This window comes from Vidua chalybeata, chromosome 12, assembly GCF_026979565.1.
Source record: "Vidua chalybeata isolate OUT-0048 chromosome 12, bVidCha1 merged haplotype, whole genome shotgun sequence".
Classification (NCBI taxonomy): Eukaryota; Metazoa; Chordata; class Aves; order Passeriformes; family Viduidae; genus Vidua; species Vidua chalybeata.
This window is the reverse complement of record NC_071541.1, coordinates 992,759-1,015,059: the sequence shown is the minus strand read 5'-3', so window position 1 is coordinate 1,015,059 and position 22,301 is coordinate 992,759. Positions and strand designations below refer to the sequence as shown.

The 22,301-nt window shown below is 53.6% G+C and overlaps 1 protein-coding gene across 2 annotated transcripts in view; it reads left to right on the top strand.

Annotated features, from left to right (window-relative positions):
• Window positions 1–22,301, top strand: part of GRM7 (glutamate metabotropic receptor 7) — a 230,298-nt gene that overhangs the window by 126,182 nt on the left and 81,815 nt on the right. For both annotated transcript variants that reach the window (XM_053954017.1, XM_053954016.1), the window contains exons 3-4: window positions 5,316–5,457; window positions 6,346–6,500. In XM_053954017.1, the coding sequence (XP_053809992.1) occupies window positions 5,316–5,457; window positions 6,346–6,500 (297 nt within the window). The remainder of the gene's footprint in view (window positions 1–5,315; window positions 5,458–6,345; window positions 6,501–22,301) is intronic.

The window sequence follows — 22,301 nt, the reverse complement described above, 5'->3', positions numbered from 1 at the left end:
CTGGGAATGGGACTGGAAATCTTCCTGCACTCACATCACTTCCTGAAGATCTGACTGTTTCTTGTGAGGCTGATGGCAGGTCCTGGAATGTGGGTTCATTCTGGTTTTTAGCTAAACATAAACCAAAGCTTGGCCCTAAACCCCTCCCTGGGACGTGGCTGCTGCAGCAGAGCCACATGTGAGTCACAGATGGATTTCCAGCCTCTGGCTTTGAGCATTTGGTGGGTTTGTGTCACTTGTTTGAACAACTCCGTCCCTGCTGAGGAGTTTGGTGCAGCCCCAGCTGCATTTCAGGACTATAAAATGATCTTTTGTCGTTCTGGTTCTTTGGGATGTGATTCTGTTCTATCAGGGAACTCTCCTCAGTTGTGCTGTCCAGGTTTTCACATGGGGAGGATCCTGACTCCTTCAAACTCCGTTTTCAGCCTTACTGCCACTGGTTTCTCATCTGCAGAATGCAGGAGGTTTACAAGTCAAATTCATTGCAGCTCATAAATTGTATATGCAGGGAATGGCAGGAAATGCCAGAACCCAGGAGTGAGATAGAAAACGTACAATGAACTGGAGAAAACCTGCTCTGTGCCTTTGAGGTTTATTTTGCTTCTTCCCCAGTTAATTCCCCTCCTTTGGCTCCCCCAAACTCCAGTTAAAGTGTTTGAGTTATTTCCCCTTGTGTGGTGTGGGCTCTGCCTTTGGAGCATCGTGGGGGTGCAGCAGCTCCCTGGCAGGCTCTCTCTGAGGGGTCAGAGCTCTCCTGCACTTGAAGACTTTTAATTTTGATTGCTTACTTTACAGAGTCTTGCTACCATCTGTGCTTGAGCTTTTCTCACCCCTCCCAGCACTCCATCGTTAAAATCCCCATGCTGGGGTGTTTCCTGTGCTGGTGGGCAGTGAGGGAGCTCCTGGAATCACTGCCAGGGGAGGAGCAGCCCAGCTGTGCCAGGGGCTTTGCTTTGTCTGTTGTTCCCAGAACTCTGATAAACACCCAGGAGGCAGCTCGTGGCAGCTGCTAACTTTAAAGGAACGTATTAATCAAATTAATTGAGAGTTCCTTTTAATAATCATCAGCACCAACATAACTTTGCGACGTGATGTTTTCAGTGTTGCCAAAAGTGATTCCCCCCAAAAGGATCTCTGCAGATAAATCAGCTGAAAAAGTGTTAAATTGTCTCTTTTGCTACCTGATAATCCAATTAAGTGGTGATAAGAAAAACAGCTCCTGGAGAGTTTTGGGGAAGCAGAATAACGTGCCCAGTGCTGTAGCAGAAGCCAAACAGCACCCGGCCACGGGCATCCATGGCACTGGAGCAGCTCTGCCTTCCCAGCTCGGGCATCCCCACAGCCAGCGCTGCCTGCTGGGTGCCAGCTCCGGCTGCAGAGAGCCCTGGGGGCTCTGCCTGCCTGGGCACGGCTCAGGAGCAGCCAGGGCATGGCTCAGGGCACAGCTCAGGAGCAGCCAGGGCACGGCTCAGGAGCAGCCAGGGCACGGCTCAGGGGGCACGAGCAGCCAGGGCACGGCTCAGGAGCAGCCAGGGCACGGCTCAGAGGGCACAAACAGCCAGGGCACGGCTCAGGGCACGGCTCAGGGCTGGCAGGAACAGCCAGGGCACGGCTCAGGGGGCACAAGCAGCCAGGGCATGGCTCAGGGCACAGCTCAGGGCACGGCTCAGGAGCAGCCAGGGCATGGCTCAGGGCACGGCTCAGGAGCAGCCAGGGCACAGCTCAGGGCACGGCTCAGGGCACAGCTCAGGGCTGGCAGGGACAGCCAGGGCATGGCTCAAAGGGCACAAACAGCCAGGGCATGGCTCAGGGCACGACTCAGGAGCAGCCAGGGCACGGCTCAGGGGGCACAGACAGCCAGGGCACGGCTCAGGAGCAGCCAGGGCACGGCTCAGGAGCAGCCAGGGCACGGCTCAGAGGGCACAAACAGCCAGGGCACGGCTCAGGGCTCAGGGCACAGCTCAGGGCTCAGGGCACAGCTCAGGGCATGGTTCAGGGCTCAGGGCACAGCTCAGGGCACGGCTCAGGGCACAGCTCAGGAGCAGCCAGGGCACGGCTCAGGGCATGGTTCAGGGCTCAGGGCACAGCTCAGGGCACAGCTCAGGGCACAGCTCAGGGCACAGCTCAGGGCTCAGGGCACAGCTCAGGGCTCAGGGCACGGCTCAGGGCACGGCTCAGGGCATGGCTCAGGGCACAGCTCAGGGTTCAGGGCACAGCTCAGGGCTCAGGGCACGGCTCAGGGCACAGCTCAGGGCTCAGGGCACGGCTCAGGGCACAGCTCAGGGCACAGCCAGGGCACGGCTCAGGGCATGGCTCAGGGCTCAGGGCACAGCTCAGGGTTCAGGGCATGGCTCAGGCTCTGCTGTGCCCCCAGCCCGTGTGCTCCCTGCTGCTTTGGGTCCTGGCTGCCCCTGGCTGCCCCCTGAGCTGCGTGCCAGGCTCTGACACAGGACTGGCATTCCCAGGACTGGCATTCCCAGGACTGGCATTCCCATCACGTGCTCATCCCCCGGAGGGCTCATGCCGTGGCTGTCACTCTGTGAGTGGTGGGTGACCCTCTCTGAGGGTGCATGGGCTCCAAGGACAGACCCTTTATCCCAACAGCCTGAGTTCATGGTGTGGGACACACAAACCGTAATGGTTTGGGCTGGGAGGCACCTGGAGGATCTTCCTGTTCCACATTTCCTGAGTGGTGGGACATCTCCCACTGCCCCAGGCTGCTCCAAGCCCTGGCCAGCCTGGCCCTGGGCACCACCAGGGATCCAGGGGCAGCCCCAGCTGCTCTGGACGTGTCAGAGCAGCCCCTGCTCAGTGCCAGGGTGTCTTTGCTCCCAGGCTCTCATCCCTGGCCAGGCACTTTGTGCTGCTTGGAGCATTTGTCACTGCTCCAGGCCACCAGGGGTAATGAGTTACTGCAGGAATCCTGTGACAAGATCCTGAATTTGCAACTTTCATGTTTTTACCACCTAATTCCCTCGGAGGTTTTTCCCTCAGAAGTGCTGTGAATGAACCTGACAGTTTCAATAACTGTGCACATGTTTCCTGTTGTGCTGGAATGTGGGATGAGGATGTGAAGGCTGAACTTATTCCACTGTGCCTTTTGGACAACAGACACCCAATTCCCCGGGCACTCTGCTTGCCAGGGGGTGACAGAGGGCACACTGATATTTGCCATTTGTGTCACTCCTCCTTGCCACTTAGCCTTAATTCCTTTAGCAGAGGTGGTGCCAAGGTTAGCAGGGCACCATGGCATCTGCTCCTTTTGGGAAAGCTCTCCCACTGCCTGTGGGATCCCTGCCAAGTGGGACATTTTGGGAGAGCTGGAGAACACTGCTCGTGGCCTTGGGTTCATTCTGTCTAATTCTGACTGGGGAAAATAGAGCATGTAAAACTGTTCAGGTTTCTGAACTCGCCGGCAGTGAGACTTTCAATCTTCATTTTAAATGAAGCTTATTTTTAAAACTCAGTAGTGTTTGCTTTTAAAGGGAAAAAAAAAAAAAGGTTGCAGAAAGTCCAGGTTGTGATAATTGCGAAACAAAATGAAACGTTTTATGTGAGCCAGAGAAAAACTTGGGGGTTATTATTCTGCTTTATTCTCTTCCTGCCTTTCCTGTTCACTGTTTCATTTCTCCCCACTGAAACAAGCAGCCAGACCAGCAGAGCTCCTCTGCCTTCAGGCAGCTGCAGCTAAGCTTCCCTCTGTCAAAAACCAGGCAAAGGCAGGCTGAGCTGCTTTATGAGGGGCTCAGGGATGGGCACAGGAGCTGCATTTCACCATTTCCAAGCAGGAGTTTGGTTTTCCCAGTTGGTTTTCCCGTGGTTCTCTCCGGGTTTGCTTTTCCCTGGGATGAGGACGATGCTCCAGGGCTTGAGCCTCCTCCTCCAGGTCCTTCACCCTCCAACACCTTCTCCAGTGCTTCAGTTACCAGGACTTTTAAATCTGGGTTTTAAAGCCTATCTGTGAATCTCTCCCTTGTCCTGCTGCCTTTTAATTAACTCATCCCCACTGCTGGTTTTTATGAGGAGCTCTGATACGTTATTAATTAACGCACTGTGCACTATGGTGAGCAGGTTGGTATCAAAGATGCCGTAAAAGATGAAAGTGATTACTACTGAGAAACAAAATAATTAAGGCAAAAGTTGTGTTTTCATCTGCCAGCAACAACCAGAATGCCAGTGGAGATGGGATTTTTAATTTTTTAATTTTTTTAACAAACTAGACAGCTGTAGTATGGGAGCTGTGCTAAAAGCAGGTGGGTTTTGGTCTGGCTGCAGGACCTGTGGCTGTGCTGATGCTCTTTGCTGTGTTCTCTGGGTGTTTATGAGAAGTCCCTTTCACGGACTTTGTCTTGAGGTTTCTCTGTTGGTGTCTCTCCATCCTGTTTGGTGGTGGGCACTGGAATGCTGAGGGGTTTTCTTGCACAGTGTGGGTTTTGTCCATATCTCCACTTTGGCTGTTCCTGTTCCAGGTAAGTCCAGTGCAAGCATTTTCCCCCAGTAGCCCTCAAGTTGCAAAAACAAAAAGAATCTCAGCCCTTCACTGAGATAAACCTGCCCAGTACCCTGTCAGTACCTTCTGCCTCTCAGCCTGTTGTTTTGGGGGTTTATGCATCAGTTCAGGCTTGTTCAGGTTGCTGTTTATCCTGTTTTAATTCCTCTCCTTTTCATCCTTCCACTGCCCATTTCTTTGCTTTTATTTTGCTGTTCTGCAGTGGGCTGGTGTTGCCCTGATTTTTAAAAGTGTTAAGTTTTCTTTTATAGTTCTTTTGAAAGTTTTACAGTTCTCATAAAACTTCTTCAGCCTTCTGATAATGTTTACATATTTGAGAGTCAGAGTTCCCACACAATTTCATATATAAATAAAATAGTTTACATGTTTCTCTGTGGGTAGAGAGAAATGATTGATTAATCTTTAGACCAGTGTAGTTAGAGAAGTAGTAATTCCATCCTCCAATCCACAGTCAAACCTTTGGAATTCTATAAATACCAGATGTTTGAATAAAACTAGCTTTTTTTTTTTTCTCTTTTAAACTCACCAAGCTTCTGTGTACTCATTTCGTGTCCAACAACAGCAGGTTGGGCACAGTCTGTGTAATCCCTGACCCTGCCAGGCATGCAGGCTGTGCTGCCAGAGCAGGAATTGCATGGATCCCTCAGGATGTGGCCATGGAGAGCTGGAAGGGCAGTGATCCTGGGAGAGTTCCTCCCCTCCAGGCTCCCCTCTGGGCCGTGCGTTCCCCACGGCCTTTGCTGGGCGCTCTGACGTTTCCCCGCCCTCCTCTGAAGGTGCCTTTGTGCTCTGCTCCCTGGCACAGGTGGGCTCTGCATCGCCCAGTCCCTGAAGATCCCCCAGGACCGCAAGGACAAGAGCATCGACTTCGACAGGATCATCCGGCAGCTGCTGGAGACGCCCAACGCCAGGGCCATCGTCATCTTCGCCAACGACGAGGACATCAGGTAAGGCTTGGCCCCATCCCCTGGGCTCTGCCGGGGAGCGAGAGCCGCGGAGAGGCCTGTGGTGGGAGCCACACGGGGATACGTGGAGCTGGGAATGTGGGGAAGCACCAGGCACGAGGCTGCTGCTGCCTGGCTCATGGGTGCTGGAGAATGGGGACCGGGATCTGGGAGCTTCTCCTGGCATGGGGTGGCAGAGCTGACCTTTCCTCTCAGAGGAACTACAAACACGCCCCCCCTCTCTCCAGGCTCATTCTCCTTGCTGTAATTCATTAATTCAGCTCTATTTTATGGCAAATGAAAGTTAATAGTGATAAAGCGACTTGGATGCTCAAGGTTAAACCACATGGAACGGGCTCATAAAGTAACACAAAGAATATTTTAAATTTCATTACTCGCTTGCGTATTCTGGGTCCAGAATTTGAAATTAGTTTAAAATTGTGATGGAATCACCAGTTGCTGAGAGGCCTGGTCCCACAAAACGAGACAAAAAGAATTTAGGGGAAAGTTTCAGTAAAGTCAATGGAAAAACCCTTGAGTTTTAGTGGAATCAATCACTCAGCCATGGGATATAGGGTGAATTTGAAGAGAAGTCCCATTGTTGCTGCATGGTTCATGGGACGGTTTGGGTTGGGAAGGACCTTTGGAGATCATCCAGTTCCACCCTTCCCTGGCCCAGGCTGCCCAGAGCCCTGGTGATACAGAGTGTGCCGGCCCCTGAGCTCTGCTGGGTTCAGGAATGTGCTCTTCCTCCTCATCACAGCCTCAGTCGGGCTGGACGAGACCTCTGAGCCCGTCGGGTGCAGCCGTTCTGCCATTGCACCCCCATTTCCTGGGGCAGCGCCACGCTCCGGTGAAATCCCGTTGCAAACCAAGCGTTCCTTTCCACAGGCAGATCCTGGCGGCCGCCAAGAGGGCGGATCAGGTGGGACATTTCCTGTGGGTGGGCTCGGACACGTGGGGCTCCAAGGTGAGCCCGCTGCTGCAGCAGGAGGACGTGGCCGAGGGAGCCATCACCATCCTGCCCAAGAGAGCCACCATCGAGGGTAAGAGCCTGCCCCTCCCTGCCCCTGCTCCTGCCTGTCCTCCCGAGGCTCTGGGGGTGCCCCTGGGGGCACACACGGTGCCAGGCCCCTGGAATGCCTCTCCACCTCCTGATTTCTCCCTGAATCTCCTCCTGTGCAAACCCGAGGCTGATTCCCAGCTCTGGAAGTGTCGGGGTCTGGGTGTCGGGATGACCCCAAGAGTGTAAAAGTCCTTGTTCTCCCAGCCGGTGCTGCCAAAGGAGGAGTCTGAATGTGCAGGGTCAGCTTCTCAAGGTTGTTTATTTTCCCTTCTCGAGAACATTCTCTCTCTGCCCTGCTGAGCTCTGCCCAGCAGCTCGGCCATGGCATTCTGTCTGCCCTCAGGGCAGTGTTCACATTTTATACCAAAAACTCCGTGTGCCGTGGTTACAATAACGTGCCAATGTCTGTCATTGATGTTGGACAGTGTGTCTGTGCCTGAAACCAACAGAAAAGTGTCACCAGCACAGCGAGACATGGAGGGCAAGGAGAAGGAGAAGAAGGTCAGGACAAGCCCAAATTCCTCCATCTTGTACCCCTGAACCCCATTCTAAAAACCCCAAAATTCTACTTTTTCACCCTGTGTTAATTCAACTACCACACTGCTCAAACCCTTGTGGTTTGTAATTCCTCACACACAGTTGGCTGTTTTTCCCACAGGCTAAAATGGAAGCCACAGGTGTTTTTGACTTTGTGCCAAGGTCTGTGAGCCCCCTGCCAGGGTCTGGAGCCAGCCAGGGCAGCCACAGGGATGTGCTGGGCTCTGACAGGGAAGGAGCTGCCCGCAGCTGCTTGTCAGACCTGATTTCAGACCTTGGGAGGGTGTGACAGGGGTTTTTGGGAAGAAAAACCCAACTGATGTGAGCCTCTCGTGTGCATGCAGGGGAGGGGGCTTCTTGGGCAATTCAGGTCTCCTCTCTGAAGCAAAGGAGAAGTTTTCTACTCAAGGACTAAAGCTTCATTTTTTGGTCAGTGGTTTCCGTTTAAACTCATCTTCACTTTTATTTCAGATCAAGCACTATATTTATCCCTATTGCTTGTGTGCTTCAGAAATAGCCACACCTGTACAGATGTGTGTATGGCGAATTTGGGGAAACTTGTTGTGCTGAATGAATTTTCTGTTTCTTTCTCGACTTTCCTTTGTGCTCTCAAGTGTTCGTTGTCTGATCTCACCTCAGTTTGTTAATCCTGTTGTGGGTGAAGATGCTTCAGCGTCCACACGGTTTCCTCTGGGCACCAGAGGTTGTTCAGAGTCTGTGTTCTCTGAACACGGAGGAAAAGTTGTTTCCAGGGGAGTCACTGAGCAGAGAAACCCAACTCCTCTGCTGGCCCAGTCCTCGAACACGCTGCCCACATTAAAATGGGTTCTGGTGTCTTCACTCCCCGGAAAACCAAATATTTGCATTCTCCCTGTGCCTGCACTCCCTGCTCATCAGTTATTCCTCTCAGGTAGATCATCTGCTTCATTCTTTTACATTTTTTAGCCCCCCGAGGCACTCTTGGATGTTATTTCTCCGTAAATACAGAACGTTGACAGACAATGAAGTGGTTTGTTTCTGAAAAGCAGGATATTTTAATAAGCTTTTTACGCTGCCTGTATTCATCCCTGAGGGTTTCTGACACAGAAACGCAAATTCTGTCAACAGTACACAGAAACAAAAACTTCCCACGTTTGTTTGTTTTAAAATATTTTCCTTTTATGTTACACATTAAACCCCTCATGGGAAGCACGAGGGGGTTTTGGATGCAAAATGAGTGAGGATGGCAGAGTGAGAGAGCTCAGGTGTAGAAAGTCAGTTAAATTAGAGGTATGAATATCAGTGTATTGGCTGTACCTGCAAAAAAATTGTGTTTCTTGAGCCTGCAAATATCTCCTCGTTCAGTGGAGAAGTGCCTGGAGCAGCCTGGGTGCATTTTGCACTTGTAGCCACATAGGCTGGGGGATTACTGTGGTGCCTAAATGCCATTTTGCCTACAAATCCCTGTACCTGAGGTGTCCTTCAGGAGCAGACACACGTGTTGGGGTCTGTGTGTTCCTTCCTGGGAAGGAAAAGCTTTGGGCAGAGTGGGAGCTGTGCCGGGGAGGGGGGCAGGCTGAGGTGCCCCTGTGCAGAGCAGAGGGCTCCTGCCTGCTCCCTGGCCACGCCAGGGGCTCGGGCTGGTTCCTGCCCTTCCCAGCCCCATCCAGCCATCCCTGAATGCCATCTGGATGTGCCATCTGCTCCTGCTGGCATGGGCTGGAGGGGCAGTTCAGGGAGCAGAGCTCATCCCGGTGCTGCTGGAGCAGTTCAGCTCCCGCGTTCCCCTTTCAGGCTGATCCCACGTCTGTCCCATTCCCCAGGAGAACAGCCAGTGGACATGTCAGGAATGCCCAGGCTTTGGTCTTTCCATGCCCAGGGAGGCCCTGATCTGATTTATTAAAGAAATCTGGATATTGATCTAGCACTGATATCCAGCTGTGACGGACAAAAACTCTCTGACAGTTTAAAGTTAGAACGTGTATGTTCATTGCGGCGCCGGGCAGCGTGTGGGACAGCTCCCAAATGCACACTGCACCTTTCAGATGATTACAGAGTCCTTTTATCCACACCAGAATGGAATACCCAAAATACAAATACATATTCATCATTTGGTACATCCCATTCCTTGCTTCCTATGCTAATCATTCCAAAAGCTATTAAGCATGCGTAGTTAGTTCCTTGAAATGGGTCGGTGTTCCCTTTCATGGGGAGGGGTCCCAAAATGAGGAAGTAAATGAAGTCTTCCTCATTCTGACCTTTCTACCTTTTCAATGCAAATATGACAAATGAACCTTGGTAGAACTCCCATTCCTTGTCTTCAATTGGTTTCAGAGCAGAGGAGGCCCACAATTGTCTCATGTTCCTAAAAGCTGTTTGTCAGTTTCTGTATTCTTCATTATAAACCCAGCTAACTAAACATTATGTTGGCAAGCAATCAGTTATTAGTTAACTACTAACTCTTAACTTCATCAAGGCCTACTTACAGAATCCCTTTATTTTAATTAACTCTAGTAAGGCTTATCTCTAACTAAAATCTTAGCTCCTCTAAAATCTCTAAATCTCTTAAAGTTTATGTTTCAGATCCCCCTGGATTGCTGCCTTCCTCATGCCCAGGCTGCTGGAGGCTGTTCTGCTTTCCTTTGTGTCCTTTGAATTTCATTTGGCCACGAGGCCCAGAGAAAGGAATTGGACACTTTAATGTCAGTCTTTCATCATCCAGAAATGAACATCTAAAATGCAGCAATGCACTGCTTTAGATGAGGGCATAAAATAGAAGAAATAAAGCACCTTGGTTTTCCCTGCAAACGGAAGGAGCCAAGCTGCAGGAGCAGGCTGGAGCTCGGTGCCCTGAGCAGGGCCCAGCCCAGCTCCTTCCCGTGCAGCATCCCGGGGCTCCAGGGCAGGGCCACAGCTCAATTCCCACTGCATTTAGTGAGAACTCTGTGCCAGAGTCATGAGTGAGGGGGTTGCCCTTGTTTTACTCCCCAAAAGCATCTCGTCTTTTTCTCCCTTTCCTTTTATCGCTGTCCCACGCAGTGTTTGGGATATGTTGGCTCCTAAGAAGCCTTGCTCAAGCAGAGAGAGCACTGCAGCTCACGTGCCTTGACCTGAATACTGACACTGCCTCTGCCACGTGAAGGGAATAATGTTTGGCTAATCAGCCAGGGAGCCTCAGCTCACTGGCCGTGGGTGTGCCTGCGAGCCTGGGGGTGCACGGCACTCATGGCTTAGCAGGGTTTGTCTGCAGGGCTGCTGCTCACACGGGTCATAAGCTGAAACGCTCATTGCACAGGAAAAAAAAAAGCATTTTTCAAATTATTGTTCGCCCCCAGGCATGACTTCAGCTCAAAATACAGGTGTGAAGTGCAGGTGTGCTGTGGTTTTACACCTGTGCACGCAGGCACCAGCTGACGTTCCTGCTTCTCTGACAGTGGGGATATCCCAGCAGCCTGTGACTCCAGAGGGGGCCTGAAGTGCTTGGCTTTTTGTAGGATCAGGCCCCAGATCCACAGTTATTTGTCTTGGTACTTGATGTCACACTTGGGACAGAATTTTCTTTGCCACAGTCCCATGGGGGGGATTTAGGAAATCATTAGATGAACTGAATTCATTCCTCTTAAGTCAGTCTTAATATAGCCTGATTGTGTTTGATGTAATTATGCTGAAAGGATAAAGTTGCATTTTATTTGCATAATTGCAGTAGACAGTGAGCCAGAGAAGTGCACATGAAAGAGGAATCACTCCTTGGCAAGTTGGGAACACGCTCCAGTGCCAGCCCAGCCAGGTACAGGGAACTTGAAAGGCTTGGAGAGGCTTCCAGAGGAAAAAGAGGAGATTGTATGGATTTGTTTGTTTGCTCAGAGAGCAGCTGTGCAGCAGGATGCTCTACCCTGCTCCTTGGGGCTCTGTGCTGGGCCCTCCTGACACCAGAGGAGATTCCCTAGCCTCATCCTGAGTCCCAGGAGTTGTTTTCCTCTTAACCTCAGCTGTGAGGGATCTGCTCACCTCCTCCTCCCTCTGGTTCCTGTCCCTTTTGCCGTGCAGGGTTTGTGGGGTGGGCAGCTCCCAGCTGCTGCAGCCAGTGTTAGGCTGAGCAGAGCTCTGGGCTTTCCTCTCCTGTCTCCCTCCGGAAGGCTCTTCCTGCCCTTTCTCGGGTGTGCTCTGTCTGCTCCCAGGGAGATGGAACCAAGGAGGGGAGCAGCTGGAGCAGAAATACAGAGGCTAGTACAGAGATTTGATCTGAATTATTTACAAAGTCTGGCAAAAGCTTTGCTGATGTGGAGAAAAGCAGTCTTTACTGTCTGAGCTCAAAACTGATGCAGCTGAACAGTGGGATTCAAACAGATTTCAGATTCATGGGTCAGTTCCAGAGGCTGGGGATGGGGCTGAGGCTGGAGTTTGTGAAGCTCTGGGCAAGAAGTTTGAGGGACAGCTCAAATCCAGCACAGGGATGAGCCTGTATATTTAAAAAATTAAAAACTGCAAGCGCTGCAAACCAACAAAACTGGCCCTGGGATTTTCAGTTGTCTGTCTTCCAAAGAGATGTGAATCCTGTTTTGTTTTCATTTCCAACAAGAGCTGCTTTGCTCCTTTTTTATTTGGGCAGTATGAACTTCAGAAAAAACAAAGGAAGAGTGGTGACTTAAGCAATACTGAGAATGAGATTCCCTCCTTGTTTAGGGCTCTGAAGTGTTTTACCCTCACAGCCCCTGAGCACCAAAGGGAAGGAGCTGAGGGTTCATTTTTCTCTGGAATATTCCCTGGGAATGATGTGCTGCCCACAGCCCTTCCTGCCTCTCCCTCAGGGGAGCAGGAGGCCAGTGTTTATTGCATAATAATACTTGTAAAATCCTTCCCTTTGAATTTTATCTGTTTGTTTACAGCCTGGTGCGGGCTCTTTTCCACTCCTCTGTTGTTCTCCAGCTTTTTCTGTGTCCCCGGGGCGTGAGCCATGTGCTTTGGAGAGGAACTGGGATGGAAAGATGTGGCTCCAGGGGTTTGTTCCGTGGGGGCTGTGGGGCTGCAGCCTGGCTGGAGCAGAGCCCAGGAGCACCAGAAGCCAGAGGGGACCCCAATCCCAAGGGAAGAGGCACAAGAGGTGTAGTTTGGACCCAGATTTGCTGCCTGCCCCAGCACGTGCCCTGAGTTCTCCTCTCATCCCCCTGAGCTGTTTTCCCTCCCACTCTGCTGAGGGGCTGCAGCTCTGGGCTCCTTGTCCCCTCCAGGCTGGCTGGGGCAGGGGCACAGGGCAGTGCTGGGGTGCTCTCAGGGTCTGTGTGTCTCTGGGTGTTGGGATGACCCCAAGAGTGTAAAAGTCCTTGTTCTCCCAGCCCCACAGCCAAAGGAGGAGTCTGAATGTGCAGGATCGGCTTCTCAAGGTTATTCATTTTCCCTTCTCTAGAACATTCTCTCTCTGCCCTGCTGAGCTCTGCCCAGCAGCTCGGCCATGGCATTCTGTCTGCCCTCAGGGCAGTGTTCACATTTTATACCAAAAACTCCGTGTGCCGTGGTTACAATAACGTGCCAATGTCTGTCATTGATGTTGGACAGTGTGTCTGTGCCTGAAACCAACAGAAAAGTGTCACCAGCACAGCAGGACATGGAGGGCAAGGAGAAGGAGAAGAAGGTCAGGACACACCCAAATCCCTCCATCTTGTCCCCCTGAACCCCATTCTAAAAACCCCAAAATTCCAGTTTTCCACCCTGTGTTAATTCAACTACCACACTGCTCAAACCCTTGTGGTTTGTAATTCCTCACACAGAGCTGGCAGCTTTTCCCACGGGCTAAAATGGAAGCCACAGGTGTTTTTGACTTTGTGCCAGGGTCTGTGAGCCCCCTGCCAGGGTCTGGAGCCAGCCAGGGCAGCCAGAGGGGTGTCCTGGACTCCCACAGGGTGCAGGTAACCTCTGCTGGAATGTGTGCAGTGCTGGGGGCTGGGGCAGGCAGGGCCAGGAGAATTGCACATCCCTGTGGGACTGAGCCTTGCAGGGCTGAGCAGGCAGCTCTGCAGAAGGGCTCTCACCAGGACACCTTCCCCTCCTGCTCTGGACACTCTGGATCCTGCTGTGTGACCCCTGGCTGCTCTGTGGGGCTCAGCTCCTCAGTTCCCCTGGGCTTTGGGAGACAGCTGTGACGGTTTTGGAGGACTGGAGAGAATTATCTGCCACTGCTCAGTGCAGGACACAGCCCATAACCAGCAGGGCATTAACAAGAAATCCTGTCCCAAATGGGGCTTGAACCAAATGCTGCTGCTGCTGCTTCCCAGCACAGAAATGAGGTGGGAAGCTCTAATTGGACCATAAAGAACTGCCGTAAAACAGAGATTTAGGAGCTTTCTCTGGATCCCTTGAAATGAAAGGAGCTGCTCAGCCAGCCCCCAGCAGAGCTGGCACTGCCAGAACCAGGAGCTCTCTGGGGCCCAGCTGCTGCTGAGCTGTGGGGTTTGTGTCCCAGGTCTGCGGGGTGGGCACTGCTCCCCGGGCTTGGCAGGCACCCTCCCTTGGATTCCAGTGTGATTCCAGGACCCTGCAGCTGGCGTGGGAGTGCTGAGTGAGGGACGAGCACCTGCAGACATGTTTACATGGGATCACCCCCCCAGGAGCACCCTGCAGACGGGTCAGTGCTTGGGGGATACCCTGAACTGCAGCTCCTCCAGACCAGTTTTCCTCTGGGTGATGTGACGTGGGAGCTGTCAGCTGGATGTGTTTGGGCAGGCTATTTCCAGCCAGGAGGGAAGGGTTGTATTTTTAAAAAGCTGTTTGTGTGTGGCAGCTCCGGGGCACCCTCCTGCAGGAGGCTCTGATGGGGCAGAGTTTGCAAGGAGCAAATGAAAAGTCTGCATGACCCCCAGAAGTGCCTTCCCTGCACCAGTGGCGCGTGTTTGTGGTGGCTGTGTCCTGCCTGAGCAGCTGGTCCCCACCCTGGCTCTCCCCAGGGGCACCCAGAGCATCCCAGCAAAGGTCCCTGCAGGCTCCAGCCCCTCTGTCACACCCCTGGCACACCTGGAGGGTGTTCCTGGCAGCCCTGGGTGAGCAGGCTCAGGCACACAGAGAACCGGGCTCATTCTGGGAGGTGAACAGGGCTTTGAAAGGCTTGCCTTGTTTGTTTCCCTGCCTTTTTGTCTTCCAGTCTGTATTGTTAATGCCTCACTGATTACAGGCTTTGGAAAGCAGCAGTTTAGGAAATAATGCTCAGAATAATACACATAATTTCCTTAAAGATGATACAAGGAATGCAGGAGTGCCCACTTCACTCCTGCTGCTTTGCAGGTCTGTTCAGGAGGTGTTTCCTGCCTGACAGCAGAGGGGTGGAGAGGGGTTTGGAGGAGCTGCTCCCTGCTGTCCTGGGCTGGCTCCTGGCAACGGGGAGCAGCCAGCAGATCCATGGGCTGGGCCCTGCTGGGCTGCAAACCACAGCCCCTGTGGCTGCAGGGTGAGAGCTGAGAGCTGCCCAGGGAGGGCCCTGCTCTGTGCAGCTGAAGGGAGGGTGTTGTGAATGCAGGTGAGCCCGGGGCAAGAAATGCTGATGTGTGACCCCAGCTCAGAAGTTGAATGATTTCTTTATTAGAACTATGCTATAATACATTAATATACTATTTAAAGGAGATACTAAAACTACAAACCTACTGTTCTAACTCCCATATCTAACCCCTCACAACTCGTGCCCCTCTCTGAGAGCCCAGCCACAGGTGGGTTGGGTTGGGTTGGATTGGATTGGATTGGATTGGATTGGATTGGGTTGGGTTGGATTGGATTGGATTGGGTTGGATTGGGTTGGGTTGGATTGGATTGGGTTGGATTGGATTGGATTGGATTGGGTTGGATTGGATTGGATTGGATTGGATTGGATTGGATTGGATTGGGTTGGATTGGATTGGGTTGGGTTGGATTGGATTGGATTGGATTGGATTGGATTGGATGGATTGGATTGGATTGGATTGGATTGGATTGGATTGGATTGGATTGGATTGGGTTGGATTGGATTGGATTGGGTTGGATTGGATTGGATTGGATTGGATTGGATTGGATTGGGTTGGATTGGATTGGATTGGATTGGATTGGATTGGATTGGATTGGATTGGATTGGGTTGGGTTGGATTGGATTGGATTGGATTGGATTGGGTTGGATTGGGTTGGATTGGGTTGGATTGGATTGGATTGGATTGGATTGGATTGGATTGGCCACCAGCCCCAAACAATCCTCACCAGAATCCAACCAAGCAATCACCCCAGGTAAACAATTCTCCAAACACATTCCACATGGGGAAAACAAGGAGCAGAAATAGAAATTGTTTTCTCTTTATTTCCTCTGTGCTCTTCTATGAAAAAATCCTGAGAGAGAGAAGAGTGTGCCTGCCACAGGAGAGCTTTACTCCCACGACATGGCACTGTCCATCTGGGGAGTCCCCTGGGTGCTAGCAGAGCCTTTCCTCCTGTCAGCACACAGCTGCTGGGCTCACTCACCACACCAGGGACTTGGCAGAGAAGGGCCAGGCAGGCTGAACCTTCCACCAGTGCAATGCAGAAAAGTGCAGCAGGAAAAAAAAGGCCAAGAAACCCCTCTGAGAGGGCACTCCCAGCTCCGTGGGGCTCAGCCGCGGCTGCTGCTGCTGTGTGCCACCTTCCAAAGGCAATGAATTGTGTTAGAACTGGCGGGAAGGAAGCGAGCCCGGCGCCTCAGACTGATTATTGCTGCTGAAAGAAGGACGGTGTAATTGCCTGTGAATATTGATGAGGCCTAACGAGCCCGTGTTGTGCTGCCACAGTGCTCAGGAGCACCTGCGTGGCACAGGTACAGCCCGGCTCGCTGTGCTGAGCAGGGGTGACACTCGCTGGTCCCCACAGGGCCACCTCCCTGAGCTGCCCTGCAGGCTTCCACTGCTCATTCCCTCTCAGGTCCTTTCCTCTGGGTGCCCACCCGTGCCCAGGAGCCCTCAGCCCCTTGTCCAGTCACGGAGTACCCCGAGGGAAGGGCCCTGCGACATCGAGTCCCAGTGCAAAGCAGAAATCCTTCTCGCCCTCATCTTCACCTTCTGTTTTCTGCTTCTCTCTTTAACTGCTGCTTCCCAGAGCATGAATTTCCAAAGAATATTCCAGATCTAATGGGATGAGTTGGTTTTTCGGGGGCTTTGGGCAGGTTTATTGCACCGAAGGCAGGAGGAGGTGAAGCCACCAGAGCTGGGGCTGCTCTGCTGCCATGGGGGGCCTGAGCCAGAGCTCTGGGCTCCCACAGCAGCTTTCAGGGACACAACCCTGCTTCAGGTGTTTGTCTTTCCCACTCCTGCACTGAGCACCTCATTCACCAGGCCCAAGTACAAATGATTTGGTACAACACTGCAGCGACTCGATTTCGCGGAATCAAATTGGTTTGCCTTACCTAAAAAACCCGAAATCTAAACCACACCTGAACTGTCTTTGACCTCCTTGGGATTCAAGTGATATTTTTAGTTGTGGCAGTTATTTGAAATGCTGATGTGTCAGTCCCAAAGAGGGAATACTTGTCTCGAGTATTGCCACTTGAAATTTTGGGAAGCCACACAGATGTTCATCTCCTCATTATGGAAATAATGTATTTGGGTAATGTGTTGGTATGAAGAGAGGGGAATACAAATTATCTTGTGACTTGAGAGCCATTAAAAGTTTCCTTCCACCCAGGCAGCCCCAGCACCTGTGGCAGGGCCAGGCCTGGGTGGCTCTGCCAGGGCAGCCCTGGCTCAGCCTCCCCTCAGCAGCTGCTGGATTTTGATCCTCCTGGAAAGGCACGTGCTGCCCCTCGGGGTGGGCTCCAGGGGCCCTGGCAAAGGGAGCCCCAAGCCAGGAGCTGGCCCGGGGGTCCCCAAGGCTGGCCAGGACCCCCGAGGGGCTGCTGGGGGTGGGAGAGCCCTGCAGGATGAGGGATGGGCGCCTGGAGGGTGCTCTGCTCCTGAAATCCTGCAGTGAATTGGCAATGGGGTTTGCTTTCCCCGGCAGGGGTGCAGGGAGTTGGCAGGAGGGTGCTGGGGGTGTCCCCTGCAGGGCCCCTGGCCTTGGGGGCAGCCTGGGGAGGGCTCCAGGTTTGCCAGCCCCAGGAGCACCCCTGGTTTCCCTGGCTGGGTGTGAGCAGCTGCTGTGGCCGTGTCTGATGGTGCCTGTGCACGAGGGGAGCTGGGCAGAGAGAGGGGGGAGAGGCAGAGAGCAGCCATGCCCTCCCTGTGCCCCCCTCCCTGCTCTCTCCAGCACTGCTCAGGCTGCCTGGGAGCCAGGAAACCACTGTCAAACAGCAAGGAGCTTCTGTTCTGTGAAAGCCCCTGGGGAAGAAAGGGAAGGATGTGCTGAGGGGGTTGGGTTCTGCTTTCAGTGAGTTGAGGCTGCTCAGGGAGAAGAGGAAGCTCTGGGGAGAACTTGGAGCCCCTTCCTTTACCTGGAGGGGGCTGGGAGAAGGCTGGGGAGGGATTTTTCACAGGAGCAGGGGGTGACTGGACAAGTGAGGGAGGAGGGGAGGTTTAGATGGGATTCTGGGGAGAAATTCTCTGTGAGGGTGGTGAGGCCCTGGCACAGGGTGAATTCCCAGAGCAGCTGGGGCTGCCCCTGGATCCCTGGCAGTGCCCAAGGCCAGGTTGGACAGGGCTGGAGCACCTGGGACAGTGGGAGGTGTCCCTGCCAGGGCAGGGGTGGCTCTGGATGGGATTTGGGGTCCCTTCCCATTTCCTCGGGCATGTCTGTCTGCAGGGGATGTGCAGGGAGGCTGGCAGTGTCTGCAGAGCCTGTGCCAGCCGTGCCCAGGACAGGGCAGCCCTGGCCAGAGCTGCTGTGTCCCCAGCCGTGTCCCCGTGCCAGCCAGGAGCTGGCTGTGCTTGGGGCTCTGCCTGTGCCTGGGGGCAGCTGGCACCCACAGGGCAGGCTGCACAGAGCAGGGCACACCCTGCATTGCTGCTGACATTGCTGCAGCGAGGCACAGGGATGGGCACGGACAGGGACAGGGACAGGGACAGGGACAGGGACAGGGATGGGCACGGACAGGGACAGGGAGAGGGACAGGGACAGGGATGGGCACGGACAGGGACAGGGACGGGGATGGGCACGGACAGGGACAGGGAGAGGGATGGGCAAGGACAGGGACAGGGACGGGGACAGGGAGGGACAGGGACAGGGATGGGCACGGACAGGGACAGGGAGAGGGATGGGCACGGACAGGGACAGGGACAGGGACAGGGATGGGCACGGACAGGGACAGGGACAGGGACAGGGATGGGCACGGACAGGCACAGGGATGGGCACGGACAGGGACAGGGAGAGGGATGGGCAAGGACAGGGACAGGGACGGGGACAGGGAGGGACAGGGACAGGGACAGGGACAGGGACAGGGATGGGCACGGACAGGGACAGGGACAGGGACAGGGACAGGGATGGGGACAGGGACAGGCAGGGACAGGGACAGGGACAGGGACAGGCAGGGACAGGGACAGGGATGGGCACAGACAGGGACAGGGACAGGGACAGGGACAGGGATGGGGATGGGGACAGGGACAGGCAGGGACAGGGACAGGGACAGGGACAGGCAGGGACAGGGACAGGGATGGGCACGGACAGGGATGGGGGACAGGGACAGGCAGGGACAGGGACAGGGACAGGGATGGGCAAGGACAGGGACAGGAACAGGGATGGGCAAGGACAGGGACAGGGACAGGCAGGGACAGGGACAGGGAGGAAATCAGCTCGGCGTGGGAAGAGCTCCGTGCAGTCAGGCTGGGCAGAGCAGCCCCTTGCATTTTTGTTTTATTATAACTCTTTATTGTGATTTTAACTCTGAAAGACTCAGTGCAGTCAGGCTGGGCAGAGCAGCCCCTTGCATTTTTGTTTTATTATAACTCTTTATTGTGATTTTAACTCTGAAGGATTCAGTGCAGCCAGGCTGGGCAGAGCAGCCCCTTGCATTTTGGTTTTATTATCATTCTGTATTACAATTTTCACCTGTTGAGCGTCTCCGGGAGCTGCTGCAGTCTCTGCATCCCAGCAGAGAGGGATTTCTGTATTTTCACCCTGATTTAAATGATGCAGTGAGTGACTGGAGTTGGAAGGAGAGGCTGGGGCGTTTTGTCAGTGGCTGCTGGGCGGGGAGGAAAGCTCCCTCATGTTCTGCATTCTGACCTCCTGCATCTCAGGTTCTGCTGCTCTGCACGATTCAAATGGCACAGGCCATCTGTGGAGCAGCCCCTGGGAAGCTGGAGCTTGGGAAACTGGTGGGCAGAAACATCCAGCTGGAGGTTGGGAGTCACCTTAAATCCCATCAGTGCCACCCCTGCCAGGGCAGGGACACCTCCCACTGTCCCAGCTGCTCCCAGCCCTGGCCAGCCTGGCCTTGGGCACTGCCAGGGATCCAGGGGCAGCCCCAGCTGCTCTGTTATTTGCTGAACAGCTTCCAGCTCACCTTCAGGTGTGAGGAAAAGGATTTTTTTTTTTTTTTCACGGATAAAGATCCTGGCAAAACAAATTGCCCATCTCCAGTAAGCGGGCAGCAGGAAGGGAAGAATTCCTGGCAGGATTCTGCTCCAGGAGGTGCAGCTAAAGCTGCCAGGCGTGGCTGGGGTGGCCCTTGGCTGGCACTCTGCAGCTCTCAGAACTGCTGCTCACTCCTGCAGCAGGAGCCCTTGGAGGGAGAGGTGGAGTGCTCAGCTGAGCTGTGCAGCCAGCCCGGGTGCCCTCATCCCTGTGCCAGCCTGGGAGGCCCCCCTGGGCTGCAGAAAATGCAGGCTCTGGGTGGGTTTGGGGGCCTGGAGCTCTCTGAGCTCTCTGTTTGGAGCTGTCCTCTGCGGTTCCTGACCAAGGGAGGCTGCCCAGAGCCCAGGGCAGCAGCAGAACCCGAGCTGGGGCCGAGCCCAGGCTCTGCTCAGCCCTGCTGCAGCAGGGGAACCCCTGAGCAGGGGAACCCAGCTGAGCTGGGCCACTGGAGATGGAAACAGAGACAAACTCAGGGCTTGTGCTGCTGGTGCCGTACACACGGGAGCTCCCAGGGAGGGAGAGGCGCCTGAGGGCTGTGAAATGTGGAATAATGAATAATAACAACTCGTGTGTGAACCTTTCCCTGCCAGGGCTGCCTCACGCAGCACCTGGCTCAGGATCCCGCTGCAGCTGTGTATTTGATATTGTGGTACCAAGGGTGACACTCAGCCAGTATCTATCTATTTCCCAAGAGAACAGCCCAAAAGTCCCAGATCTGCCCCCAGTGGAATTTCCTCTGCACGTGGTTTATGTCATGGATAGAAAAAGTCAAATGTGACACCACCTGAAACCCCCTTCTGCACAGCTACAATCTGCAATTATTGAAAAAGAAAACAGCTGCAAAGCACTTTCATGGCGTGATGGAAGTTAATGAAATCATTTATTTTATGGCCTTTTTACAGAGCAAAAAGGTCAAAAAAAAAAAAAAATCTGTAGACTGTCTTAATACCACACCACAGTGTGAGGTTGGGCAGCAGCATAAAATCTGCAGAGAGATTTGCTGTCCTAAAATTGATGCTGTCATTCCCCAGCTAATGCTTCTATCCCGATTTAATGCCAGTAAATGAAACTGCTTTGGGTTAAATGCTAGGAAAATTGGAAAAGTGTTTGAGTAGCTGCTTTCAACTCATTTGGCATCAATAATTATAGGAGGTGGTGATTTACTGTGTGGGTAAATAACTGGCTGTCAGTAGTGTGGACATCCTTGGGACTAAATAGAAGAACAAAAATATCATAAACTGATCAAATCCCTGCTCCAGTGAAATTGGGTCGATATGTTGGATTTGCTCCCACCTGGGCTGACAATGAGAGAACTCGAGGCACATGGCAAATGCAGTGGCTCAATAATTCCGTGGTTTAATTAGGCTTAATGATTTTCCTTATTAAATAAGCCCTGAGCCCCTGAAGTCCCTTGTGACACACGAAGGGGATGGTTTGCAGCGTGTGCTGGTGCAATGGCCAGCCAGAGGTGACACAGGTCCCTCTAAACTCCTGCTGTGTTGGTGCTGGTGGCACCTGGGACTCACAGGCTGCTCCTGCTGGGGGTGCTGGGAGCTTCCCTTGGCTGCTGCTGGTGCCACTGGTGCCAGCCCAGCCCTGCATCCCCTGACTTCACCTCGACTTCACAGGGTGAAAATCTGCTTTTCCTGGCTGCCCCTGCCTGTCTCCTGCAGCCCATCCCTGTCCCTGGTGTGCTCCTGGCTGCTGGTGACAAACCCCTGCTGCCAGGCTGTCCCTGGTGTGCTCCTGACCCTCCTGGTGACAAACCCCTGGTGCCAGGCTGTCCCTGGTGTGCTCCTGACCCTCCTGGTGACAAACCCCTGCTGCCAGGCTGTCCCTGGTGTGCTCCTGACCCTCCTGGTGACAAACCCCTGGTGCCAGGCTGTCCCTGGTGTGCTCCTGACCCTCCTGGTGACAAACCCCTGGTGCCAGGCTGTCCCTGGTGTGCTCCTGACCCTCCTGGTGACAAACCCCTGCTGCCAGGCTGTCCCTGGTGTGCTCCTGACCCTCCTGGTGACAAACCCCTGGTGCCAGGCTGTCCCTGGGGTGCTCCTGGCTGCTGGTGACAAACCCCTGCTGCCAGGCTGTCCCTGTCCCTGGTGTGCTCCTGACCCTCCTGGTGACAAACCCCTGCTGCCAGGCTGTCCCTGGGGTGCTCCTGGCCCTCCTGGTGACAAACCCAGCTCCCTCAGTCCCCGAGGTGCCACTGCCCGTGGCAGAGCCCCAGCCTGGCTTGGCTCCCGAGCATGAGCAATTCCCAGCCCTGGCAGGGGGCCGAGCCCTGCCCAGCCAGGACCTGGCATCACAGGGAGGCAGCGGGGCCAGGCTCGGGTTAGAAACCCATCACCTGGGGTTTGCAGTGGGTCAGCAGGGTTTATTTCCTGGCTGGCACTCGAGAGGCTCTTCTGAGCATCCCTGGTGCTGCTGCCCCTGTCCCTCACCTGGACTTGCCCAGCTCCTCCACAGGGTTTGGGATCCTCTCCCTTTCCCCCACTCCCCCCTCCACACTCCCCCTTTTCTCCCCTCATCTCATCACAATGTAGTTCATGTACGTATTTATCCCGTGGTGGAAAATAAATGAACCCTTTAGGTAGTATCATCTTTCTGTGTGTAAAAATAATGATTTAATCAAATCACAGTGATTTGAAGTAATAAGAGATTCATTGTAATTTGGAAAATCTCATAAAAGGACTATTTATATCTCTTAGAGGTATTTGCTGAAAAAGTAATTTGCTAAAGTATGAAATATGGAGAACATTGGGGAATCACTAAATCTTGTCACACC